Consider the following 22399-nt stretch of genomic DNA (forward strand, 5'->3'; position numbering starts at 1 on the left):
CGGATGGACGGACAGACAGACGGACAAATGGAAGGGTGGTAGGAGATCGCGGACGGGGGTAGCTCGACTGCTTGAAAAAAAAACTAAAAAAAAAAAAAAGAAGGGTGAACGATAGAGAAGAAGAGGGAGACAAGAGAGCACACGGAATTATCTTTCCTCGTGTATGTTTATTTTTCGTGTGATTACAAACGAAGTTAATCTGAATCGAACGAAATTAATTTTATTGTCCGCGGGGAAAAAGAGCCAGACCATCGGTCCGTCGTTCTCGTGTCTCGCTACTTTGGTAGCCGGGATAACTCTGGATGCTTTTGCCAGTCATTTCGTACCGGCTCGCGGATTTCCCGGCTATGACGACAGATTTAACGGACGTGTAATCTGATGGAATTATTAGCAAGAAATCGCGTGGGCCGGAATGAGAATTGAAATCAAAGTCAAAGGTGAATGCAAATGGGACGTTTGCGATGATCAAACAGCGATAATGAGAATGTCAATTCTTCGAATCTCGCGAAGTGAAATTTTTGTTTCATCAGTTTATATCGAATCCGATCTCGTTCTTGTATTATGAAAAGCTGATTATCAAATATCGATAGAAAAAGCTCGTTTCAAAAACGGCGCAGGAAGTTTGAAAAGGTGAAAAAAAGAAAAAAAAAAAGATAGGAAGGACGAGGGTCGTGATCGACACCGTGGTAATTTCAAAAATGGAATAGATGCAGCTCGTAACACGACGCCGTATTAAGTGGTTGATAATCGATAATTGGCAATTAAAAGTGTACTCCCTATCGCGGTCGAAGGCCGTGAAATTAAAATAGCGAAACTAGAGACGCGATGGCTGATCGATCGATGCAATGATCATCGAGAGGCAAAACCGCGACCGTGATAAACAATCGTGCCAGGTGAAAAATGATAATCGATTAATGAACGAGAGAGAATATACATATATGTATTGTACAAACACGCGACGGTACGATCGCTCGCAATGTTGACAAAGAAATTATTATTTTCGATTGGTAACACGAGCCGCTGAACGATGACCCGAAATAGTCATCGAGAAAGTGATGAACTCGAATTCCAACCTGATTACTCGGTCCCGCTCCATTAACTCGAATTTCGTGCGAACCAATCGACCGTGCTATATAGTCATCGCGCACGGGGTGGTGGTCACCCCTTTCGAATAGCAAGTTTCTCTGCGAATTACAGATTCGCGGTTTAAGCGTCAGTTTATGCGGACATTTGTCACGGGGAACGCATTTTTCAATTTTACATTAAAAATTTCGTGGATGAATTTTTCCAAATTTAAGAATTTCAACTGGAACCAGTCGAGCGAAGATTAAATCAATGCATAAAGAAGACTAGAAAATTTTCCATCGTGAACATTCCTGTCCCAATTTCGAGAACACTCGAGCAACGAACAAGAACAATGAGATCCAAGTAGAGAAGATCGCGGATGCCAAGCCATCAAGCTTCTCCGCAATTACGAAGCCGGCGAGCGTGTTTGCGCGGGGGTTAAGCGTGCACGTGCTACACCGTTTAACCCAAATCGTGCGAACGGCCGTATAAATCATTAGGCATTAAGCGTGCTAATTATAACTGTCTCTAAGCAGCTACATTAACGTTCATGGTGCTAAACTGGTCCCTTCGTTCCGGGAACACGGAACGAATTTAGCTTCGTACGTCTATCACTGAACGTTCCTTAACGACTTCTACGAACGCGAACGGCGATGTAGCGCAACATCGCTGCGCTGTAATGAATTCCTCTAATTTCGAAGAAGTACAATTTTCATAATTATCCCGTTGATCATCAACGAAACCGTGCCGCGAGAGTATCAAAACTCTCGTTCGTTCTTGGCGAGTCGATAATCGCGCGAATTGCACGCGAAAGGAGGGTGTAAAACGCGACGCGGCTCGCGAGAGGGTGAGAACCGGGAGAAGTAGATTGCGTTTCATACGGTGCGCCGCGACACACGCTCTCACCTGTGATACCTACATTCATACCTACGCGCGCGTTAAACGAGCCCGTTACCGCGGGCGTTTCTCTGGAACCGACCGCGTTTCGCGCTTCTTTTCACGCTAATGTCGCGCGATGAATCATTATCTATTTTCGCCTGTGTTTCACACCGTGGAAAACAGAGATGATTCGGTTACCTTTGTACCTTATACAAATATAAATAAAGCGAAAAATAATAGATTTTGAATAAGAATGACGATTTAAGATTTTCCCACCCCTGTATAATTTAATGATTTCTTAAACGATCCCATAAAAATTTGATTAGACGCGTATGTACGGTGAATAACTTGCACACTGTGGCCCTGGAAAGAGAATACACCAAGGGGGATGGAAAGAGCGAGGTGAAAAAGTGAGAGAGGGGGTGGCGGAGGATGCTTCGGCGAGCGTCGCTCGAGTAATTATTACGGATTTTCCGGATCTAATTCTCCGGACGGTAACACGACACAATTCACTCACGCAGATTGCGCACGAGAGGATGTAAATTCCTGTCAGTCGGACGGTCCATTTCATCTCCTCTTTTTCGTCGGCTCCTAACCGACACCGAGGTCGACGCTGGACGATTATTCGGTTTTCCACTTTCTCTTCGCTCCTATCCTCTTTCTCTCTCTCGTTTCCTCTGTCTCTATTCATCCCCCGATTCTCGCACCCTTTTCTCGCCTCTCTTTTTCACCCCCTTAACCCACCGCCGCTGTTCTACGCTCGTTCTCACCGTAGCCACGCTCGTTTTCCAACCCTGCTCCCAACCCCCAGCTTCGGTTCTCGGCTTTTAACCGCGATTACGGGGATCTCGAGTAGGCCTCTCGAGATCGAAGTAAAGGTGATTCGTGTTTCCTCCTCCCGCTGATTTCCTTCGTGCTTGGAATTCAAGGTTAACGCGGCGAGCCTCTCTATATTACCTGAATTTCCGTTTAATAGAATTTCGGTCTTCATCAACGACTCTCTTTCTCTCCTTTTCTTTTACCTTTTTTTCTTCTCTTTCCCTCTTTAATCGCTTCTTTCATTTGCGATCCCCTTTTCATTTCGATCGTTTCGTTCGGTCTTTTGAGCACCGGAATAAAGGAACAGATTCCGTGGCAGTTTTTTGTCGAATCTCGTCTCCGCCAGCATCAATCGCTATGAATTTTTAACCCTTTCCAGAGGTTATTCCCTTCCCCTTTCCGATGAAATTTTATCGTTACGCGAAAATTGATAGAGTATCCTTCCTTTTCATCGCGCCTTCTTCTTCTGTTCGTTAAATCGGTGTAATTAATTTGCGAGAGCAACACTTTCTTCGAAATCTGTTCATTGAAATCTATCCAACCTCGTGGAAACGAGGGATCAACGAGTAAATATACCCTGCCACTTGATCTATCATTATGGAGTACCAGGAATGGCTAATCATCAGTTGGGCCAATTTCTCTGAAGCCTGCCACTCATCTCCTGGTGTCAAAACGATTTCTGACCTGCACAAACGCATCCTGTGTATTTAACCTTTCAAATACCGTTTCTCTGGAGGATCTCTTTAAAAAAAAGGTGATAATCACAGGATGCTTCGTTAACAACTTTGACGAATGGACTTATTTATTTTCTTAGCTTTTCAAATTTCACGCGTTCACGAAATTTTTCCTGAATCAGGATGAAAAGGAAGGCAACAACAGGCTCGTTCCGTGAAGCGATTCGCGTGACGCCTAATTAAACGTTCTCAACTGAAAATATCGTATTCAGCTAGGTAGAACGATCTAGATATCAGCTGGCCGTGTCATCGTGGATGCGACGTGGCACGCACACAAACGTGCGGGTCAGGACGGTGTGAGTGGTCATTAAGGATGCCGGGGGCCACTAATCGTCATCAGAGACGTATTCAGCGACGACTACGGTACGCAGAAAATATAAAATTGCCCCAGCACGTCGGTCAATAGGCATAATGATTATTTTCCGCGCTATAATGAGCGCTAGTCACTCCCACCGTGTGCTCGCGGATTACCTCTGCACGTCTGTTCGAGGGATAATAAAGGATCCGGGTCAATAGCGTTGTAATGAGGTATCTGGACATCGTCGTCAAGATTCTCTTGGCTACCTCGACATTTTGCCAGCTCCGCCACGGGAAAAGACAAACGCCTCGTAGACGCTCTTGTTTGGTTTCTTTGTCAGACACCCCGGCAACGACGGGGAAGATTTCTACCGTTGGCATTCGTTCAACGATCCAGAGATCGCGACGATGCTTGTTTTCAAGGGAAAGTAGGCAATTGTATTTAGAGTAGCTTTACACGTGTTTTAAAATGATTTTGATGACGTAGAGAAATTATTTTTTTAAACCAATTCAAAAATTATTAAGTGTAGAAATTAATTCGAATGTATTTTTTTAAAATTACAGTAATTTCAATTATTAAAATAACTTTTAAGTTCACCTTTCAAGTTCATGAAAGGGCGAGAAAATATTCAAATGTAAAATAGTGATTAAAAAGGAGAATGAAGGCACTGAATTAATTTCTACACCTAATAATTACGAGAATATCCTTCTATTTAATTTTGCACCGAATTAATTCATCCGACGCAGAAAAACAGACTTATTCGAAGAATACGCGTGATCATTAGCTTCCCTTTTTCTCTTTCAACCCAGTCGCCGTTGCTACTTGTGTTTTTTCGCCCGCTCCTTTTGTTTACAGTCCGACTGCGGGGGTGGGAGAAATGAAATTCGACATCGAGAGCAGTTTTATGCAGGCGAATTAAGGCGAGCGAGGCTGGCATAGAATAAAAATAGCATCGCAAACGGGCGTGTTCCGAGTCGCTTCCGGTCGGCCGATTCGAGAGAGGTCCAGATCGATCGGGAATCGCGAATTTCGCGGATCTTGTTAATTAATTTTTAAACGTGCTCCACCGCTGAGAAGCTGTTCGAGAACACCGCTCGGTTCACGCGAACGGAAAAATTCGATTCAATGAATCCTCGTCGATTCTTTTCCTCCCCCGAAAAGTTAAACCGTGGATTATTATGCGGATTATTCAATTTGATTTTCGCCACGTGCATTAATTCTGATTTATTTTCACCCGGGTGTCGTATCATTCGTTGAACGAGAAACATTTTGCAAGATTTTCAGCAAATATTTTCTTTCCCTGATCCACGGAAATATGTTTAAAAATACTGCAGGGGTTGAAGGAATTTAACTGTTTACTTTAAGGATGACTAAGTTTCACTGGTGAAAAACAGGTTCGCAAAGAAGGAACTTTATTGCACAAGGTAATTTGTGCAGTAACGAGCTACATATTTGTTAGAATTACTTGCAACAGTCTACAATTTTGTATAAAGTTACCAAACAGCTCGTAAGACGGTAAATCTACCCTAGAGACTCCAGTGTTTTTCATGAAAAGTACACAAGATTGGAAAGATATTCCTTTAGCTGCATATAAAATCAGATTTTACCTACAGTCTTGAATATTAGGATTTTAAAAAACAAATAAAACGAAAAATTATTTGATAAGAATTTTCTGAGCGATGAAAAATTCTCAGGAAAATGGAGACGTTTCGATTTAAACAGAAGTTAATTCACCGAAAGTGAAAAGAAATTAGTCCGTTGGCAAGTTTTAATGATTCCGCGGGATTCGTGTAACGAAATTTCTGGAAATTAGCCGCGGCTAAGTAACAGCAGTCGTCATTTCGTATAATTTACTCGCATAATGCCGGGCCCGTGAAATTGAATCGTTAGGACCTAACCGCATCGAAATAAATGGCGAGGTCGCAATTTAATAAGGACCAGTCACCATCTTCCGGTGATTAATTCTTGCTAAAAAGTTCCAGCAACTTTACAGACTCCTTTCTCATGGATCCTAACTTCTCGGAGTCATTCTCACCGACCGCCAACCCCTCGTCCAACGTCGAAGTAAACTTTCCAACCCCATCCCAGCCAACTTTCTTTCCCCGTAAAACAGCCGGCAACGACAACCCCGCTGTATCTAAGACCATCGACACCTAATGTATTTAATTTCCAATTAGCCGAGGCATAATTCGATCGATATTTATGGCTATTCTGTCTGCGAAAGCGTTTTCCTTCTCCCTCTCTTCGTTTTCCCTCCAATAAAATACGCTGTGCTTTCATTACCTTATTTTTTATTTAAATCGTATTTACACACGAGATTGAAACCATCTACGAATATACAATATTTCAATTTAAAATTGCTGAATTTCTATCTACTCTCAAATTATGCTCTCAGAATTATAAATAAAACACGTTGAATAATGTAGGGGTCACCGGTGACTGACAGTGAAAATTTGATATACTTCTATAATTAAAAGAATTAAATTTCAGAAAGCACAGTTTATTAAAGCTGTCGTCGAAGGGAGGCTCCACTCGCTCTTCGAGGGAAGAGCTGGATCTCCTTAGATTGAAATAAGTTGCCAACAACTTGGGCAATTACGGCCATAATTGCGACATACATTATGCTAATGCTGTCCTTTCCCTTCTAGTCTTCATTCGTGAAACTTCCAGAGGAGGAAGAAATTTTTGAAAGAAATCGTTCGAAAGAGAATCAGCTCGCGGGTATATTGCTTAATGTTTCATTCGGCAACGCGAACGCGGGAGCTTTAATAAAATACGTCGAATGAAAAACGAGAATCGTAAAAACCGAGTCCCAGGGCCTTTCGATACATATATATATATTTTTTTTTTAACAGAGCAGGGGGATCGGGGATACAAGTTATTACGCGACGCTTGGCTCAGACCCGTTTGAAATCCCCGAAGCCATTAAAATAGAAATGGGAAACTCGGCCCTCCCAATTTCAGCATAATATTGTGATTACGATATGCAGAGACGCTTATATATTCGCACGGGTCCGGACGGATGCCCCTTGCCCAGTGTACACCCCCAATACCAGTATCACCCTTCTCCACGTTTCCACCATACATTTATTCCCGCATAATCGACCTCTCACGTCATTTATTCCTCCAACGCCTAAATGTATATTTTAATAATACATATCCTGCCGGACCTGCAATCTGCTTTTGTCTTAACTTCGTTTCGTTGGAAATTTTTCTCGTATGATAAAAGGACGAGCGCTTTCTCACTTTTATACTGTTCCGTAGTTTGTAGCGAAACTTTTGGGATAATTTTAAGGGACGATGAAGGGTGTCTTTCGCCCGGGTTGAAATTCTATATTTTCATTTAATCTTTTTTGAATATTTTATCAGTTTCATTTTTATTTTGTTTTATCAAAGGTTCGGAGAGTGATCGAGAAAATCTTGGAAACAGTGTTCGAAAAACGATCGAGGAATTCTTCGAGTTCGAACAAAGTAAAGGGAACGGGGAGGGAAAAAAAGAGTCGTGAATACCTAGAAAACAGAACTATCGCGCCACTTCCGTGGCATCACCATAAATCCCAAGTGGTACGGCTACGTGGGTCGTATTCGCGCGTGAGATAGTGCCGCGAGTGGAGAATGTATCAAAATCAGGCGCGAGGTTGCTTTATGGACGGGAACGCTCGTAAATACGCACTTCTGGTACTCCTACTCGGCTGCGGAACGCTCGGGACCCGGAGAGAAACTGCCTGGATAGGTTGGCCGATAGAGAAAGGGCCACGAAATAGCTTCTACGGGATGCTAATAAAAGATAGAACCGGCTAGATAGAGACTCCCAGGACACGATATCGCCTCGCCCTTCCTGTCTCGCGCTCCCATTGTTTCGCAGATCGTCTTGTCGTTTCGCGACCGACGACAACAATTGATTGCTCGAAGAAAGCTGAAGCAACTGGCCGCTTGATAGTTAGAAAAATTAGAGGTTGAATTTGAAAGAAATTTTCCTCTGAAAATTAATTAAAAAATTGAACGAACCTTTAATTTTGTTCGCAGAAAAATTACTTGATATTGTGGAAGAAATAAGGGGAAGATTCCCCTTCCCAATTCCCTAGAGCACAATCATCTGTAAGGTGTTCCCGAGTCAAGGGAACATTAACGTTTCTCCGAAACGTTTCCCACCCGTTTCAACCCTGGAATTCCCTTACGAGTAGTAGAAACAGTTATATCCTCTCGCTGGAGAGCACTGATCGATATGCAGCGATCGAAGTTCATTTCCCGTTGTGCATTGCTTCACGAATTTAGACCGATGCACCTGTTTCTATCTTTACGATTTACTGATTTAAAGTACTACTTGTCTTGTTCAATATTTCCGGATAAATAAAGCTCGGATGCTTGAATCTGGGTCAAAATGATTAATTCGTAATTGCGATGCACCACCCTTAATACAATGAACTCCACAGTGCAAATGGGTATACGTTGTAAGACGTATTGAATTTTAATTATTAAGAATAGGAATATTTGATTTTCAAATTTTAAGCCATCTATTTTTCTATTGCTTTCTTTTAATTATTCAGGCATGTGTGATCAATGGTGACTCCCATGGCATCCAACGTATTAAAGGTGGGTTTTATTAGAAGGCACAAATAGTTACATAATTGCAACAACAAATAATCAAACGTGTTCTTATATAACATTTTCTAAGCTGATCTCGCATATTATGTTATATACGCTCGGTATACGGTAAACTTGGGTCAACTTAATCCCAACCAAGTAGCAAATCTAATTATGCGACTGCACCCGGGTTAATGCCAGATTAACTAGTTACGAAGCTACGAATTGTAAAGTTTCTGCGAAAACCGAGCGGATACATCGTTCCTACCGGAATATCATAATTAATCTGAGAATTATTAACAACAAAATTTTCAAAAAAGATGTCTGCTACAATGTCGAACCTACCGAACCAAAAACCGTATCGCGAAGAACAATGGAAAGCTATAATTAATGCAGGATACGGTGATGAAATATTATAAAAAATTCATCGTCGAGAAACGAAAGAAGAGGGATGGAGGAGAATTAAAAGAAAAAAGAAAAAAAAAAGAAAATGGTTGGTTGAAAGTTCCTGTTTCGCACGGAACAGTCCGGCTTGTCACAAGGACAGAAAGCAGGCGGCATGAAAGCGGGGAGGAAGGTGTTAGTCCGCACGGAATTTCCTACGCTTGATGCCGGATACGAGGCTTAATTGCACCGCCACACAATGTAAATATTCCGCGTCAGTTAACCACCGTCCACGTACACGCACGCGTGCGAATGAAACCGGCCCACTCTGTCATCTACGGTAACGCCAGTGTGTCATCGCACGCTACCGCGTTATCGTCCACAATGAATCCTTGCAAACCGGCCTTTTTATTCCCTCCCTCGGAACGTATCTGAGCAAACAGCGTAATATAGATGATTGCACGGCCGCCGATGACAAACGTTAAAAATACCATGATTTAGGGCCACTGCGAGCTGATAAGCTCGCCAGGGGGACGGGCAAGATCGGAGTATTGCATATTTCACGTGGCGTTGAACGCCATGCGTTAGCTACCCGCTTCGATGCGGCCTTCGCTAATAAATTGCCCTTCGTTTCATGATTATAGATCGGTCAGATTGCTTCGCAACTATCACGGCCATGAAACATTGATCCATCGATGAAGAAATTTCGAAAGTTGAAAGTTCAATACGGGATAAAATTTTTCTAAAAATCCACCCCTAAAATAGTCTGCAACGATAAATTGAGATCTTCGAAACGAAGATGATGTCTAATATTAGATCGTTAGATCGTGTTCGTTGTTCCTGGTGGAAATCTTCGAACCAACATGGATTTCGAAGCAGCTAACTACGAATTTCTCTTTTCCTTCCACGATATACCGATAGGAAAGCGCAAACAGTGTGCACAGTGACCCAACCGAAGGAACTTCCTAATCCCCGTGGCCGGCTAACGTTCAAATCCGTGAGCAGATAGTTACACCTTCGCGCGTAGATACAGGTAATGCCTGTTTACAGATATCGGTGCAAACATTAATAGGAAGTAGTTACCGTGCACCTTGGAGGATTACGTTATTCTTAACCCCACGGATGATCCGTGACTTTCTGATAAATTTCCTCCCTGACAATTCAGATTTCGTTGTTTTCGTTCATTCAAGCACCGAGTTCCGGAAAGTAATTTCATTACCTTGAATTGTAATTGAGTTGCAAGGAGAGTACTATTGATCAGCACGAATGGCACTCAGCTTCGAATAAGTACATTTCTAAAGGTCAAATTTCCTTTTCAACTCGGTAATAGTTTCAAAAAGCATAGAAATCCTTCAGGAATTGATAAATAAAAAAGAATTGCTTCGAAGACGAATCGTAATCGATGAAGCAATTTCTTAGCCCTCGATTTGAACTTCTGAAGCGAGGTTGAGGATCAAGGATGAAGGATCGCCGCTTGCGGTCATCAAGGTGGAAAACGGGTGGGTGGTGCAGACACACACGTACAGTATCATCCCTTTCAACCCCGTACTTAGGGTGACCATCTCATTTATATAGTAAAACAGAGTCGCGCAATGGTGAAGCAGGGACAGGAGTTGAGTTTGTTTGTCGAGCAAACGTTTGCCGACGACACCGCTGGACACTGGTGCCTAGCTAGCTCTGGTCCTTGGTACAAGTCTGTCCGAACCACTGAAGGTTGGTCCAGCAAGGGTAGAGGTGGTAGAGGCAAGGGGAGGGATTTAATACCATCTCCCAGGATGAACAGTGGTGGTCAAATAACTTCGCCAAGTGATTCCCAGCGACGGTATTAATGTGTCCAGTCCCTTCGGGCTTCTGCTTCATCTCGGAATGTCGATAATCCAAAGGCGGTGTTCGTGCAACGTCGTTTACGTCGGTGGAAGCTGAATTATTCCCAATCGAGAGGGTTTCGCTGATTTGTCAAAAATTTCATTGACCGATAAGTTCTTTAAACCGAGAGACCTGATTAGTCTCGTTTAATTAAGCAACTTTGTTTACAGAGTCGAATAAAGGCACGAGCAACGATGGATTAAATTCACCGTGCAAAAAGTCCACAGTCACCGGTCGCGCAATCAGTATTAATTGAAAATTCTCATCGAGGGTAGGACGTACCGAATGGAAGGCGACGAAGTCTGACGTCAATTCGTAGAAACAAACAGCTCATCCTGACGACGAAGGACGAACGTAAACGAAGATTAAACACGAGTGACGCTCGCGATTTCAAGATTCCATTCGTCTTACTCCAAGATCTAAACATCAAGGTCGTAAATCCATCAATAAATCCCGGCGCCCTCCTCACCGGTGACCACATTTGCTTAGGGATAAGAAGCAAAGACAAGCAAGCACACGGGGGTGGCCAGGAGGAGGTGTAAGTCTGTAGGGCAGTGAGGAATGGCTCGGTCTAGCGAGCCTTTAGCCCCGGCTTAGCATGTACTGGAAACACCATCCCCTATCCTTCGTGTCGGGGCCAAGTTATACCCGCAAACAGTCGTACATTAGTGCCTGCAGGAGTCCTGCAGGATTTATAAGGGGCGCCCGCGGGCGCACAAGAGGCTATGCGGCCGTCTCTCGATGGTTAAAACTAGAAGAGACCAGTGGGATAGGAGGGCAGATCGTTTGTGTGCACAAGTGTTGAGAGAAGGACGTAGCGAAGGTAGCGAATTTCATAATAATAATAACTGTAATATTATAAGCATAGAAAAATAAAATTATTATCAGTGAAGTAAAAAAGGAAGCGAAATTTTATAGAACGAAACTGAATTGTATATTTTGACCCTGGCTAGCAGAGTAGCTGAAGAGCGATCCTCGAGGTTCCGGTTCCTTGGAACGCGAGAATATTTACACATGCACCCAATGCACTGGTCAGTTTATGCTACGTTGAATTTTCCTTTGCTACCCGGCAACTAAAGCAAATTTCTCTCCAATCTCGAAGGGTTAGTGTAAACATTAGACGCGTTAGAAACCGAGGGTTGCATTCGTCTGGACGTAACGTCGCCGTGTGTAATCGTGTCCTGTTATGAGACAAGAAAACCCTTTCACCGTTCATTATGAGCATGGATAATGCATGCCGTGAACCATCATGGCCGATGGACGGTATTCGTTTCGAACTCGGTTCGAAACTGCTGCGCTCGTTGCCGGGCTTTAACGAGCAATTGGCAGCCAGTAGAAACAGGCTAAACATCAGGGACGAGGTTGAACTCGGAGTCTCTAAGAGTTCAGTTCGCTACGTGAGCACGTCGCCAGAGGGTTGGATCGGCCGCGGAAACAAGATGGGGGCTCGGTCAAGGGGGTTGGTCAGGTTGAAGGGTGGTGGGTGGTGGTAGCCAGTGGTCAGCACACTTGGCCGACCCTACTTCGCTAACTAGTTTAATGATATATGTTGAGCTACAAGCGCCTTGATTAATCGTTAACTAATGTTGGACCTCGTAGTGCACCACCACCACCATCACCCTAAACCCGCCACTATCGCCGAGCAGCAACACCGTGCCACGATGAAGAGAGATGGTTTCGAAGCAACGACGAGAAAGAGGGGATGGAGGAAGGTCCAGGCCACCGCAGCAGTCCTTACCCTCGTCGAATCCACGGGACCCAAACTCGAACGTGGCCAAACAGAAATCTAATCTCACTCAGCGTGTAATTTGATTTATGACTCGCGGCCGTTCGAGCGGAAACCAGAAGAGGAAAAAAAAGAAATTATAGAATCGGTCGAAGGAACGATCTAAGGAAAGAAGTAACGCGCAAGGGTTCGAGTCATCGACGCAATTTGCCAGAGTGTCCATCGTCCATGGGGGATAAGAGATGGTTGAAGGGGTATACAGAGGCACAGTCGTACGCAAATTTACGTCTCGCGAGAGACATCCCAAAACCCCTTCAGCCTTCCTCGAATTGAATTAACTCGGCGTCTTCCCCCGGCTCTATTCCTGAGCTCCGCACATGGAACATTGGTCATCCCTAATTCGCTTATGGCCCTCGATCAATTAAGTCGTCGGCCATTCGCGCAAATCCCGGTGACCCTTCCAGACGTCGCCCGCTCGTGGACGAAGACACCGTGTTGCTTTAACGTTATCGTCCATGAAATAGCAACATTTTTAATTCAACTAATATTTCTCCAAGATCTACCCAAAAATCAGAGACACGATGTTACTACGTCTATTGTTAAGATTCGACTGATGTTCTTCCAAGAAAAGCAACAATTTTCTTTTAATAGTGGCAAGAAATGTAATTTACAGGTAATGTCTGTTATTAGATGAAACATTGTGTCATACATTAGACTGGGAACTGATTGCTTTTTGTGCTAATGGATCTTACATCAGCGATGGAGAATCCTTGAGTTAATATGGGAACGCACAATTCCCATTTGTCTGTAACACGTTAAAAAATGTGTGTCACACCTCCCTCTACATGAAAACTAGCTTTTAGCTTCATAAATTAACCCCTTGCTCTGCAACATAGCTATCAAAATAATCATAGGCGAAGGGGTTAAACATCTCTCCGTTAAGGATAGAAGAACAATGTTCCCAGACGAATATATCAACCGAGAAAATGAAGATGTCTTACCAGAAAGGTAAAGAGTAGATGCATTCGATTAATGCATCGAATGCCGATCATAATGCGAGACTGGCGTACGAATATTGGTGAGCGTATCACATGCTTCGAAGAGAGACGGAGAGAGATAGAGTGAGAGAAGCAGCTGCAATAGGGAGTGCCAGAGGGGGTGGCTCAGGGATGCAAGACACCGTGAAATTACCAGCAGAGTCTCCCATCCCAGCGGGGGTGGATGGGTGGAACGGACTTTGTCCACTCCGCGCCCTTGGACCACCGTCCAGCCGGGTATTTGTCTTGTCTCCTTGTTTATGAGATTCAACATTGTTATTTGGCACCGCACCGGAGAGTTTCTAGGTACCGTGCGGCCGCTAGTTTCCGGCGAGTTTCCTACTTTAAAAGGCTGTGTCCTGGTGCGCGATTGCACCCGTCACTTATCCGTGGTTCTTCCTCCACCACGATTGTCCTTAATCAAGCTGGAAGAACGGCGCACGGAAGGACAGGGAAATTTAGACGCGAAACGACGCTTGGAATACCTTAGAAGATTCGAAGACAAAGGAAAGAGAATCTCGGAAGAAAAAGAAAAAATGATGAACCAGCGTAATCTTCGTCCATCTGAATTACTTAATAATAACTGTGTCACCGTGAAACTTCTGTTGGCCGTCGCGGTATTATCATTAAGGCGGTCCAGCATTTTCAATTAAATATATCTGCAGCAATCGCGACGCCTTATCGCGAGCGTAATACGTTCTCGATTGCACAGCGAACATCGAACTGGTTCGGACAATGGTTCCATATACGGCCAGGCGAATTGCAATCACGTTTCCCGCGGTGCTTAGCGTTACTCCTCGCAAGATACCGTTTTAAATCAGTCGAGATAATGTTATCCGGCTTATGTTCCGCCTAATCGTCGCATTATCTCTCGACTAGCTCTTGGCTAAGCTCACGCTAGAACGAGCTACTTTTTTTTCAGCTCGAATGTACGCGTGGAATTAGAATAAACAAAGGGAAGCACGATAAAGTGCGGTGATAAGAGAAAATGGAAAAAGTAGCGACAGAAGTTGTTGTAGATCTAAATCGCTGCTTATGAATTATTTAGAAATTATGCTGATGAAGCTTGATAAAAAGTTCTCACGAGAGCCGTGAGCATATAATTGATCGTCATTTTAATAAACAATTTTTCAAATGGTTTCTTGGAATCTCGTTAAGAAACGATCTGAGGTTAATTAAGCACCGGCTCGCGTACACGTATCCGCTTGACAGATTGTAGCAGATTATCATAAATTTACGGTGAATTATATAGCGTGATTGAAAAATTTTCGAAGCCTACATAAAATCGCGGAGGATAATTATCGGGAGAATTTTATATCTGTCGCTAGATGATTGACTGGAAAATCATTCGAGGCTATAGTTCGATGAAACGATCACGAAATCAATTGAGATATTTATAATAAAAAGCGTCGAATGACAACTAATCACGAGCTGTCGTCGAACAGCAAATTTATATTTCATCAAGGTCCGAGACAAAAGTAAGCGAAACGATAACAACAAGAAATGAAAGGACGTTGAAGCGAAATGACATGGTATGAATTAAAACGCGAAAATCATCGACGATCCATAGGAAAATGGTCGGTGGCCGTTGGTGGAATCAGCGAGCATCAAACGGAATCGCATCAGCCGTTGGATCGAATCGAATCGAATCGAATGACAGGAAGCGTTAGTGAATTTCCGTGATCGGGCTCGCGCGCCTCGCCGCGACGGGAGCGTCGCCCTCAAAGAGCGTCGGCAATTAATTTTACAAGGGCGCAAAAAGGAAGCAAAAAGCGAGAGGAAGCGGCCCGTGGCCGAGTAGACTCGGTCCTCGCGACGATGGGTTTTTATCTGCGCGAGTTGTCAGCCCAACGAGTTCTCCGCCTCGTTGCCTGACCACTGGCGTATAATGTCCACCGTCAATATAAGCTGTCGGATGCTTTTTCCTAAATTGACAGATTTTCAATTTAATCAAGTTCCAATCTAATGGAAAAATGCCCGATCTATCGGCCGGGCGAGGCTATGTACGCGATGCTATATAGCTACCGATGCCCGCGCTCAATGTACGCCAAACGACGGAGGGGGCCAGATTGAAATAATACTTTTATGTTTAATCACAATCGAAGAGTCCGCTCCAACGATTCTGCGCACCCGCACGCCGATCTCCGAGATTAATCTATTGATAAACATTCCATCACTCCGGGAATAGCAAGCGAGAGAAATAGACGAGCCGTCCACCGACGGGATATCACCCTTCTCACCTCTTCCCCCTTTCCATCCCCTACAACCCAGTCGCCCTTTCTATTTCTATCTTTTTTTTTTTTAACACTCACGTTCTCTTTTTTTATCAAAGCGACCCTTTGACCACTGGTGTCACAAGTTCCAATTTAAAAATCACAATCAATTGGAAATCTTGGAAGAGGAGAAATGTAACCTTGACCAGAGAAGGCGCACAATCGAGGGTCGCAGTAATTGTGAAATTCGATCGAAACCCGATTGACTCGGTGAAATGAAGCAGCTAGGTAATGAGATCCGAGCGCGAACCCGGCCGGTTTGCTGCGCCAGCATCCCTCGTTTACCTTCAATCACTTTCTTGACAGATGCATTTACGGTCCAGGTCTGCTGGCCATCAAGGCGGAATGCGCCTTAAGGCCCTCCTCTCTGTAGCTTATCGATCCATCGAGTGCTCGGTGAATCCGCAATCCTAACGCGAAACTATGCCTCTCCTCGAGTGCGCTGCATCTAGGCTGACGGTTTTCTGGCAAAAGTCACGAGGATCCCTCTTCTCTATCGCGTATTCTCCTCGAGATCGTGGAACGGCATTCGTGACGATGCATATATAGTAGATTGGTATCGAGCCGCGATTCTTTCGAGCCTCGAAGGTACTCGATGCATCTCGCGTCTCGACGCGATGCGTCTCTATTTATTTTAACTCGTTCGACGCGCTCGCGGGGCTTCTCGAGTGGGCGAGAAATTGGATTTCTGCGATACTAATCGGTTTAGATGAATTTTTACACGTGTCTCTTCTTCTTCTTCTTCTTCGTTTTTCGCCGGTGATTTCAATGCTTCTGAATATTCGAAAAGGTGAATGCGCCAGACGAAAAACTAATTATCACTTCTCATCGTGAAACTTCAAATTTTGAATATCTTACGGAGACGAGGATGAAGCGACACGGTTCGAACTCGGGAAGAATCCTCGAGTGAAACGAAGCACAATGTTTCAACGAGACAATGCAAAGAAGTGTGAAGGCGTGATGACCATGAATAAAACCGTGACCGATAGCAGTGAATTGTGATTGCTCCTCGCCGGGTTTTTTATGGTTTCTAATTGTCGATCATCGTGCGTACACGGTCCTTCGGCTTTTCAATCGGTGGAGATGCTTGGTTTAGTCACGAACGGCCTCGTGCGTCTAACGAAATCCTTGAAGGACTGCCATGCCTTTGTGTTCGTGTACTTATTAGCCTTACTGGACATCCATTATTCTCGCGAGAAGAAGATATTCCGCAATTAAGAGGAACGGGTAATGGCATTGAGAGGATCGTTAAGAATGCGCCGCTCAAAGGTCCGATAATTTATGATCATTGAATAGAGAAGTTCGATCGATAGCTATTCTATGTGGGTAAAGTTTTTCTCATGAAAATTGCTGGATAATCGACGGTATCAATCGTAGAAAATACAAACAATTCATAAAAGATATTAATTTGAAGCTCAATGTTGGAAGAAGATTGCGTGTATCAAAATTGTCACCCCAGTGAACATTTCAAAAGAAGCATAAAACAAACTTTCAAAGAGAAAGTTTTCAAAGATGCTGAAGGGAGAAGCGAGAGGAGAGGAGGCAAGTTACAAGCATCTTTGACATGTTAATACCGATAAATAAGAAAGATCGCAGTGCACGGACGATCGCAATTTTTTCCTCGGCTTTTCATATTTCATCTACCTAACCCAGCCAACGCTAGGGAACACCGGGGACATTATTATGTATGCTGTAGCCCTGTTAAGCAGAGGCATTTCTTTTTGCAGCCTCCGCTATGATACATCCTAGAGTTCTTTTGCGCGTAAATTGCATGCTCCCTCCTCAGACACGGGCTAGCCCATGGCATTAAGTCCATGCGTGGACTACGGCTCCACGATGGATCCTGTGTTTGCCGAGGGGATAATAGTGTAATGGATGGACAGGAACAGCGTACCAACGGATGAGACTGCTGTTTTCGAGACTCTAGTCTCCAGTCTGCCGCCTCGCCTCTCTTCTAGTACACTATTATTCTCTTTTGTCGGCTAATTGGCATCATTGTTGTGCATTGTCGGACGGTCGAATTGTTCGTTCCTGATGCGCGAATCAACCGCGCCACGCGGAACACGGAGAGGATAAAAACGAAAAAAAAAAAAGAGTACCTTTTGTCGAACTTTAATAATACAGCCGCGTGAATGCTCGACCGATTAAGATTACAGGCGACATTAACGCTCTTCTGCTGACCATCGCGCTCGGTTATTTCGTTCTTTTCAACGAAATTCGTTTCGAAACTGGAACTGGATTATCGTCGGGTTAAAATCGTATGAAATTTTGGTCGAGGTTAAATTTAAAATGGCAATAATTTGGAATAAATTAAAGGGACCTTACGTCAGTCGGTGAAAAAAGATACGCTTCGAATTTGCCTATCAATACGAATTACACTCCTAACGATTACAATCAACGCCTAAATAATTCCTCGTTTACGCTCCGAACAAAAGAGCTCGTTAACAGACCTCCCATAAATACTAATTTCGCGCTTAACACGCGAGCTACTTCCTACGCTTCCAACATACGGAACATCTAGCCGATCTAGATCCATATAGTCGTTGCAGCTGTACTTTTACTTTCTCACCTGACGATTACGATGAGCAATCATCACCGTGGTATTAGGCGTGTAAATTAATCCAAATTAAACTCGCTTGGTCGAAATTAAAGAAAATTAATTTACTTATGTATTCACTTACTCGAAGTTCACCTGAGAAGTTCACGTTTCTCTTTTTAATCGATACCATGAAACGATACAGCACAGATTACATGCTGATAAATGATCATCGAAATCGTCCCGACGGAAAGGGTCGTGTAAACTGTGATTAGACTTAACTCGGTCGCTGGAACGCGGAAGCGTATCGTGCAAACGCTTAGGCAAATGTCGTGTGTACGCGCGTAGAAGTCGCATACCAGCGTGTAACCCGTTAGAAACTTTGACATTCTATCTGTAAGATTTTCCCACGACTACAGATCCGCTAACGGGAGCAGCCTTTTCTGGCAAATTCTGGTAATAAGCCGAGCCGAGTCGAGCCCGACTGCCTCTCGCTTTAAAACGCTCCAATGACCATGCGCCAAGTATGGAGATTAGATTGGCATAATGGCCACTTATGCGTTCCCGATAACACGGCTTTGTCTTTTTTCCCCACGCGAATCGAGGATTATAGAAAGCGGTCTTGATTTCGTGAAATCATGTTCGATCTATGATTTCTAATGATTTTAAAAGAAATTATCGTGAAAATTAAATAGAATGTTATTTTTGTGCCCGATATTCGAGCAGCAACGTCTCAATAGGATGTTTGAAGAAAGAATATTAACTGTACATTGACCCCATCATTCATATGGAAGTGATTCGATACGCTTTGTTTTCTACGTTAATCATATACAGGTCAGAGAGAGACCATCATCGGCCGAATTAGGCTTGGACGCGACGCAGCAGCTACTTAAGCGGACAATTGGTTGTCATTGACACACAAAACCGTTGCTAACGAGTGTGACAATCGTTTCGACAAAGGGGCTTTCTTATTAACCATCCGAATCGACGCGCATTCACCGAGGATCATTCGAGTTCGATTTCGTACCCTCGATCGGGAACTATAAATCATTAAAGAATCGTGACGAAAAATAAGCTTTTGATACTAAATAAACATCCAATAAAATTGAAAAACGATCGTCGAAAAATAAAAAATTATTGCAAAATATTATATAACTGAGCGATTGAAATGATTAATTTCATATTTTACTGAAATTACATCAACGATCTAGCTATAGCTCGCCTAACAGATATCAAATTTCCCGAAGAACCCCTTGGTTCGTCGTGTAATTAACAAACACTGGATTAATCAGTGAAGTAATCGCTTTTGATCAATCAATTCGAATTTCTACTAAAAATTCATTTCCTATTAATTGGATAGAGAAATTCAATTAAAATTAACTGAAAATACGCGATCGAATGGTTTCCACGAGCCAAGGGTCACCAATAATATCTCGATTTCATCGTCTAATTAACGTACACGGGGTCGAACGATGAAGCGGCTGTATCCGGCCGATTAGAATGATTCTTAATCGATCGTTAGATTAATCCATAGAGATTCATTGACTTACCTCGCTCTTCAAATTCAATGGCACGTCGCAGGGCGCGTCCAACTCGGCTTCCGTGTTCACCTGATGAGACAGCATGCTGTGGCTGTGCCTGGGCGGTACGGCGGTCGCCAACATGTTGGGATGCTGCAGATGCTGAAGACGAGGTTGGAGATGGGGCTGGTGGTGATAAGGCGGCGACAATTGGGTGTTCAGAGTGCGAAGATCAGCTGGCGGGGAAGCGGGTGCAGCGGTACTGCTCTGTTCCTCCTCGGCCGAACCCTCCGCCATGTCAGCCTTGCATCCCGGGGACTCGTAATCTGCAAATCGACCAAAACTCTCTAAGGACCGATCTAATAGTTGAAATCGCCGCGTGCCGACCTACAGTACCCTGCAATTCCATAATGGCTTGAATACAATTTCTCTACGCGGACAGAACGATGACGTGAAACGTCCTGAAATTCAATGACAAATTTCATTTCATATACCAAAGAATGATCATCAATCGTTAATGAAAATTACGTTAAAACTGATATCGGCAGGATGATAATAATTGAACGATACCACCAAAAGAAGATTCAACCCCGAGGATCGATAGGATTTCAAATCGTCCTCGGCATTAACCCGAGGGTGACATGAAAGGGCAGAGCGACACGCATAAACACGATACTAATTAAACGCGTCTCTCCCGTCGGCCGTATCGAAGCGTGCTGCGTGCAGCTGTTAAGAATGCAGACAGTGGAAATTAGGAGGCCCCCGTTCATCTTCCGACTTCAAAGCAAAAACATTTGGTCGATGGCATCGGGTCGGAGATACCGTGAGGGAGAGAAGCAAGAATCCCGTTGCTTCAAGAATAAAAGCGTTTGGGAACCGGGCGCCACTTACAGACACCTCGCATTTATCAGGCTAATTATTTTTATCTATGGGGACGGTTAGTAAGAATTCAAGGGCAATGAGATCATCCCTGTATCTTTGCCCTGTCGTGTAGGGTAAATTGTGGTAACCAAGGTCTCTATATTTTTAGAATTTCTCTATTAAATCGAATAAAATGAATGAAATGATAACAGTGATTTTAGAAGATAATAAATTTTTAATGTTCAACCTATCTCCTTTCCCTGACTCCTCTCGATCAAGCTTTCATCCGCTCGCTTTCTTTTTTTCCTCCGGGCCAGAGGTCGTCGTGATCCATCGTCGAAGCCCGCGGTTCGTGTACTTGCTGAACGCAACTAACAACATCTGCTTCTATTTTTGCGCTGGCCCGAGTCCAGCGCTTCACTTTTTTAAAAGCCGTACGCCTATGACGAACGGCTGGATGGATCATCGAGCGGAAGCCTGGGTTAGAGGAAGAGAGCGAGAGAGAGAGAATGAGAGAGAGAGCAGCCGGTTATTCTGGACAAATTATTGTCAAAGGGCGCACCGTCAGCCCACCAACTACTTTGTTCCTCGAGAAAAGCCTTTTATAATGGTCGCCCTCTAAATATTAGGGTTTTCGAAAATAGAAAAAAAAAAAAACGTCGTTCATGATAAAGGTTGTACGAGTTTGCAACAGCCTACGGTCGAGGCATGGATCGCGATCATCGAGATTCACCGTTAGGAAGTATGTAGGGCCTCGACACGTTATTCCAGCCTACGTAACCGTGTAATTACAGCAGTTTTGCGTCTCGTTATCGTACGGAATTAGCGGGTATTGCATCGTACGTGAGAATTCCTGGAAATCTATCGGTGTCGGTTAATTAGCGACGAGAGACGCGATCCGACGACGATTTCGCTGAGAAATTATTCCAAAGTGTCGGTGGAAGAAACTGTATAATTCGAGAGGAAAAATGATGACCAATCTTTAAAGCGAACCTGTTAACCGTTGTTAAAAAGAATTAGAACGATCGTTGATGAAGGAAAAGAAATTTTCCGCTTTCAACGTGCAGAGTCAAAGTAACAAGCAAAGCAAAGCAAACAGTTAACGTGTACGCTTAAAAGGAAGTAAATTGCTCGCGTCTTAAGCGATCCTCTCATTTCGAAGGACTGCTTGTCGACGATCGAGTGGCCAGTCGAGCATCCCGACGAACGAGCCTCCCTTTTTTCCGTTTGCGGTCGTTAATTTCCGTTGGAATCATATTAATCGCTCTAGGGCTGCGCCCGTGAAATTACTAGACGCTTTAACCACCGGCTGTCCGGGACCGAATTCGTCCGCAACGATTATTATATCGCATCCTGAGGTATAATGCTGGGTATTCCGAAAGCTAGCCAATTAGTATCGTCGATTTGGATGCTTTAATGAGAGCGCGGTTTCATTAGCGTATCGCATCGTCCCTCTCGTTCCCGATCGTGATACGTGAAACGGAAGGAGAATCCCTCGTAGCCAGCTCGAAGAAATCGGCAATGATTATAACCGTGATCGTTCAAGTGTCATTGAGGCTTAATATTTGAAAATTGCTACCCTCCAAGCAGCCTGTTCGAGAGGCGTTTCGTTTCTACCACGGCTTTGGCAATGGATTAATCATCGTCGAATCCGATAACCTTCCATTTTACCGATTACACGTGTCAATTCGTTTGCACGTAATTGCACGTTCGGTTTGTATCATGATAATTGATAGGGATTAGTTGGGTACTATGATAAAATAAATCTTTTGACGAGGGTTGGAATTTCCGAGAAATTCTTCAGATTTCAAAATCAT

The 22399-nt window shown here is 43.8% G+C and overlaps 1 protein-coding gene across 7 annotated transcripts in view; it reads right to left on the bottom strand.

The window, feature by feature from the left end:
- The window catches only part of LOC114872572 (POU domain, class 6, transcription factor 2), a 215708-nt gene that overhangs the window by 92306 nt on the left and 101003 nt on the right, over nt 1-22399 (bottom strand). For all 7 annotated transcript variants that reach the window (XM_046288588.1, XM_029179888.2, XM_029179892.2 and 4 more), the window contains exon 5: nt 19752-20047. In XM_046288588.1, the coding sequence (XP_046144544.1) occupies nt 19752-20018 (267 nt within the window). In that variant the 5' untranslated portion in view covers nt 20019-20047. The remainder of the gene's footprint in view (nt 1-19751; nt 20048-22399) is intronic.

The sequence above is a fragment of the Osmia bicornis genome, chromosome 14 (genome assembly GCF_907164935.1).
Source record: "Osmia bicornis bicornis chromosome 14, iOsmBic2.1, whole genome shotgun sequence".
Classification (NCBI taxonomy): domain Eukaryota; kingdom Metazoa; phylum Arthropoda; class Insecta; order Hymenoptera; family Megachilidae; genus Osmia; species Osmia bicornis.